The sequence below is a fragment of the Plecotus auritus genome, assembly GCF_963455305.1.
Source record: "Plecotus auritus genome assembly, chromosome: 10".
In the NCBI taxonomy this organism is placed as follows: domain Eukaryota; kingdom Metazoa; phylum Chordata; class Mammalia; order Chiroptera; family Vespertilionidae; genus Plecotus; species Plecotus auritus.
Window position 1 is genome coordinate 16,509,791 of NC_137785.1, and position 5,506 is coordinate 16,515,296.

Below are 5,506 nucleotides of genomic sequence, written 5' to 3' on the forward strand. Positions count from 1 at the left end.
CCGAGATGATGGGGTCTCTGTTTCTGGAAACAATGGCCAGGCTGGTGACAACCTGAGATAGAGGGAGGGTCCCTCTGCAGTCATCACCTAGCTTGACCCCTTCTCACTGCCTGTTCCCTCTGTGGCCTTCCTGCTGGGAGGAAATCCCATGTTCCCTGCACATTTGAGAACAGAGGGAAGACCTGGTGCCCAGCTGGGTTTCTGGGTCACAACCAGAAATAATCCCCAGTTTGGGGCCTGTGGGGCTCTCTGTGTGGTGCTGACAGACCCAAGATCAAGATGAAGCAGAGGCCAGTGCTGGGGTGAGGGGGTCACCCTCTCCAGAAAACATGTGCCCCCATCAGCCTTGCCATTGGAAGTGGGCTCCACAGGCCAGTAAGACTCATCTCCCCTGACTGCTTGTGAGATGCAGAGTCTCTGGTCCACTGCACACCTGCGGAGTCAGAATGTGCATTTTAAGAGGATCTGGAGACCCACCCTGTACACAGGAGAGGGACAGGGCCCACCATCCTCACATCTTAGGATCTCATCGTGGCATTCATGCAAGCGGGGCAGCTGCTGAAGCATCCTTTCTAAAATGTCCCCTGGGCATACAATGTATAGCCTGGGCAACCTTGAGACAATATTGCTGAGGGTGACCAGAGCTCTTACTCTGAAGGGAAAAGTCAATTGTGCACTGATAGGGAGCTGTGAAAAATGACCAGGAACTGGACGTCCCAGGCCAGTGCTTTTGCGTGCACGTGTCTGTGCATGTGTGTTTTTGTGTTTGTATGTGTGTGTGTTGTCAGAGGCTTCAGCAGTTTCCAGGAAACCAAAATATAGAGTAAAGGTAAACTGAAAGGGGTAAGAGGGTTGGCAAAAATGAGGGGAGGGAGAGGGTGGGTCCTGGGCTCTGACCCCGCCCTGGCCCACATGACCAAGGAGGTTATCTTGCCCTAGGAGGAGACTGGGCACACAGGAAGGAGGGACAGCACATCCCACCGGTCTGGACAGAGGAGCCTGGGAGCCTTACTGGACCTCGAGCTCTTCTCTCAGAGGGAGGGACAGAGCAAGCAGCAGTCACCATGGAGTTCCCTGCAGCCTCTGCCCACAGAGGACTTGTCTCCTGGCTGGGGGTCCTGCTGGCTGGTAAGGAGAGAACAATCCCTGGGAATGGAAGGGAGGTTGGGAGTCGGAGAGTGGCCAAGATCTCCTGGGGAGGACAGCACTCTGGGAGGGGAGGAATGGCTTCTCTTTGGACCTGAGTGAAAGGACAGGGGCGCAGAGTAAGATGAGACAGGGTGCTCAGCAACAGGAAAATATCATGATGTGGAAGTGATGAGAGGCAGGAATACCTCAATTTGCATTTCATTTGCTAAGTTATTCATCACAGAGTTTTGAATTTTGACAACTGACCACAGTAATAACAATTTATTTCAAGTGATAGCACAAACATTTTAACCAGGGGTGCTAAACATTTCCCCCTCCAACAACTACAAATATGGGAATATACAACATGGGACATGGTCAAGCCTGGGAACACTCATTCATGCACCCACAGGTGTTTGCAGCATATTGTAGGCACTGGGGGTTACAAGATCAGAAAATCCCCTGCCTACTTGCAGCTCACACTATATTGGGAGAAAATAGACAAGAAGAGATCTACTTGTGACATCAGGTACCCACAAGTGCCCTGAAATGCACAGAGCGGGGACAGGTCAGAGAGTGAAGATAGTGGGTCTTTAGAGGATGTGGTCAGGGAAGTTCTTCTAAGAAGGCCGCTGAGTGTCAACAGGGATCTGAGGGCAGTAAGGAGGACAGCCACACAGATAGCTGGGAAAGAGAATTCAAACACAAAGCATAGGTTCTGAGGTGCAGAAGCAATTGTGGCCATGTTGCTGACCTTGACCAAGGAGATACACATACGAATTCTCACACAGACCAAGGCTGAGAGATGTAGAGAAATGACTCATCTCTCCATTCCAATTCATAGATCAAAATACTGATCAATTTCTCTCTTCCCTTCTAGTGTTCCTCTTAGCCTTCTGGATCCCGGGCACCACAGCGCATTTTGCTATTGTCACGACCCGTGCTGTTGAAGGGCAGGATGTGATTCTCCGTACCCAAAATATGCCTTCTGGTGTCATAGGCTATATTTGGTACAGGGGAATAGAGATCAAGCACTCTAACTTAATTGGGTATCGTGCATGTGATGTTAATCAACATATAAGAGGGCCCCAATACAGTGGTCGAGAAATAGCAAACATTGATGGATCTCTGACTATAAGAAATGTCACTGCGAGGGACCTTGGAATCTATGGGGTGGTAGCTGTCCTACCACATAATCAAAACACAATAGGATATGGATGGCTCAGTGTATACCGTGAGTGATTGCTCTCTGACCTCTAGGTGTCGCATGGGGTGAATTCTACTTCACACACAGGATTGCCAGCCCTAGACTCCCCTCCATCCCCCTATACATCATGTCCAAGCTGGGTTTGGGCATTTAGTGCAGGACACACACAGTGGAGACAAACTTCCTAAGGTCAGAGTTCCCTTCCCAGATTTCAGCCCCACAGACGTTCACCACAGAGAGAAGGACCAATTTAATGGGAGTGAGTCAGCAGAGGGAGACCAGTCTCAGTCCAGGTCCCCTTTCCCTGACCATGACCCTGAGATAGACCTGCAGGGCTCAATATGGACCTGGCCTGAGGGGCTCCCTGGGTTCTTCACAGAGAAGCTCAGCTTGGGCAACCCCTTTCCAAGTCCCTGTCACATGTCCTGCCTCCAGAGACCCTGGGGAGCCTGTGTCTGGTTGGGTTTTGCCTCATGGGAAGGGCTGAGAGAGAGCAACTGTTTCCCATGTGCCAGAGTCACAAGGCTCTTGAGCTGTTCACCAGTTGGGGGTCAACCCTAAGAGCCCCATCTGGGCAGAGTTGGAGCCTGGTCCTTCACCTGAGACTGTCTGTAGAGAGTACAACTGGACAAGCTCCCCAGATTATTACTGACTGTTCTGGGGGACTTGGAGAGTCCAGAGAAAGGTTAGTGTCACAAGGGAGGAGCAGGAGTAAAGATTCCCCTGGCAGCTGCTCATCCACCAGGGATCAGCCCAGGGTATTCTCTCGTGAAGTCCATCAATAACAAATGCCTCTTATTTGAGCAGTTTTCCTTCCCAATATTTATGTAAGATACTGTGAATATTTTATGATTAGTACATTGTCAGCCTGGCAGTCAAATATTCATTTTACTTCACTGAGGGGAAAGTGAGGCAGAAGGAGAAACAGTCCCTAAGCAGAGTCACGAACACCATGAGAAATTGATCTGAGTCACTTGAGGTCTATCTGCAGCCATAGCCCCATTTTTCCTCCAATCCCAGTGGCCTTATGAAATGTCTTTGGATCCCTAGATCAATCATTGGTTCATATCCTTCCTTCTTAGGGGTCTTCAGTTCAGAGGGGTAGATTTGGTCTGGGGAGTGATGGCAAATTTAGAATTAATTAATTTTTAACTTGGAATCAAATTACCCTCATAACAATCAGAGTCAGTGCTGAGATCTTTGAGGTAGGAGAATGACCCCAGGTCTCAATCCCACACTCAATCATTCTCACCCTCTATTTCTTCACAGCGCCAGTAAGTATGCCCAGACTCCTAGCCAGCAACACCACAGTCACAGAGAATGAGGATGCTGTAGTCATGTCTTGCTATACAAAGGCGGACTTCACCTTCTGGTTATACAATTCTAAGAGACTGCAGCTCGGGGAGAGGATGAAGCTGTCCCGGGACCACAGAACCCTCCTCATAGACCCTGTCAGGAGAGAGGATGCTGGGAACTACCAGTGTAAAGTTTCCAACCTCATCACCTCCATTGAAAGTGCGCCTGTACAGTTAGATGTCAAATACTAGTGATCTTCCTACCTTCCCCTATGTTCTTAAACAAGCAAACAAACAAACAAACAAAAAAGGACCTAGTAGATTTCTTGTGGTGGAGGAAATTGCTTAGAAGACTTGCTTTGAAACAATAAATACTACAAAATGTGAGCTGGCATTGTCATTATTGGTGATGTAAGGTAACATACCACATTGGATCCCATCTCTGCTTGGTCCCATTTGCAGCATTACACAATGAAGGAGACACCATTTGCTTCACAAGATGGGTAGTCATTGTGTGATGACTGGCAGGAGTAAGAGATAAGCTCACAGGAATCTGAGCTCACTCCCGTTTCCAGGGAAACATGTGGAGGGTGCCTGGACACTTGTGATGATGTGAATAGACAAGAGGACACCTATGTGAGCTGTCTTCCCCCAAATTACTAATGCCCTCTGGAGTATTCTTTTGGTTATGTCAATAGACTTATTTGCATATGTTCAGTAGCACCCTGTCCTCTTTGTTGATAGAATTGGAAACTTTGGTAATATAAGCAAGGCTTAGCAAATGTCCTAGTTCAAACTGATGGCCATAGACTTATAATCGACTTCACCTTTTATGGAGCTAAATTTGACCTGATGAAGACTTGTAATCTGTTTGAGAGGAGGGCATCACCCAAAACTAGAGAGACTGCAGGTGAAGTGTGAGGGTGCGATCACCTGACCTCAAGAGGCTGTTAAATCTCCCATCTCAGGTTTCATAGAAAAACCTGCATCAGAGCAAACTATAGGGTGAATGTCAGTTCCTCTGCACTTAGGTTATTAATCAGGGCAAATTGAATGACAAAAGCCATATATGTGATAGGACCAAAATACTCTTCTTCCTTGGAGATGAGGTTTGATCAAAGGGAAGGTGACTTTAGAGAGAAATGTAATGTCTCCATGGAAAACTCCAAAAGCACAGCCTTCTGGGAGATCAGATGCTATCTCTGTTCAGTCTCTCAGCTATTTTGCATCTATTTATAAGTGGCTGGGAACTTGCACTTCTTTATAAATTGTAGCAACTGATGACGATGCTAACTGGGTCTTGGCTGAAAGGAATTAGTTGTGTTTCCCTCCGCTGTGCAGAAAGTAGTTTGTTATGAACCAGAGGCCTCATTATTCCCTCACAGTCTCTAACCTTTCTTCCTGACTAGGCCTCTTACCTTTATTTTTTCAGAGCATTTCCTTTAGAAATGTAACTGCAATTTGTAATTGCAGATTCTTTCTCTGTCCTTTTGAAATATACCTAAATCTCCTAAAAAGCTTCTTGCCTCCTGGCTGAAGTGGCTCAGTGGTTGAGCATCAACCCAAGAACCAGGAGGTCATGATTCAATTCCCAGTCAGGGCACATGCCTTGGTTTCAGGCTTGATCCCCAGTCGGAGTGTGCAGGAAGCAGTCAATCAATGATTCTCTTTCATTCTTGCTGTTTCTATGTCTCTCCCCTTCTCCCTTCCTTTTTCTGAAATCAATAAAAGTGTATTTTTAAAAAACACAACTGCTGGGTTTTTTTCCCCAGCCTTACAAACTGTTCAGCATTCTGGAGATAGGGGCTGTGTGTAGATGATTAAAGAGTCCATGGAAAAAGATAGTTTTGAGAGGCATTGGGGGTCAGAGGAGCTT

The 5,506-nt window shown here is 47.3% G+C and overlaps 1 protein-coding gene across 1 annotated transcript; it reads left to right on the plus strand.

The window, feature by feature from the left end:
* The first annotated feature begins 943 nt into the window (after positions 1-943).
* Positions 944-4,016, plus strand: LOC308235874 (cell adhesion molecule CEACAM21-like). The gene is made up of 3 exons (XM_080645050.1): positions 944-1,128; positions 2,009-2,362; positions 3,605-4,016. The coding sequence occupies exons 1-3, from the start codon at positions 1,065-1,067 to the stop codon at positions 3,880-3,882; spliced, it is 696 nt and encodes a 231-aa protein (XP_080501176.1). The 5' UTR covers positions 944-1,064; the 3' UTR covers positions 3,883-4,016.
* The last annotated feature ends 1,490 nt before the right edge of the window (positions 4,017-5,506 follow it).

Excerpts from the sequence above, each read along its gene's own strand:
- LOC308235874 (XM_080645050.1), top strand. The coding sequence starts at position 1,065 with ATGGAGTTCCCTGCAGCCTCTGCCCACAGAGGACTTGTCTCCTGGCTG. Across the intron at positions 1,129-2,008 it reads GCTGGGGGTCCTGCTGGCTG|TGTTCCTCTTAGCCTTCTGG; the intron begins GTAAGGAGAGAA and ends CTTCCCTTCTAG. Across the intron at positions 2,363-3,604 it reads TGGATGGCTCAGTGTATACC|CGCCAGTAAGTATGCCCAGA; the intron begins GTGAGTGATTGC and ends ATTTCTTCACAG.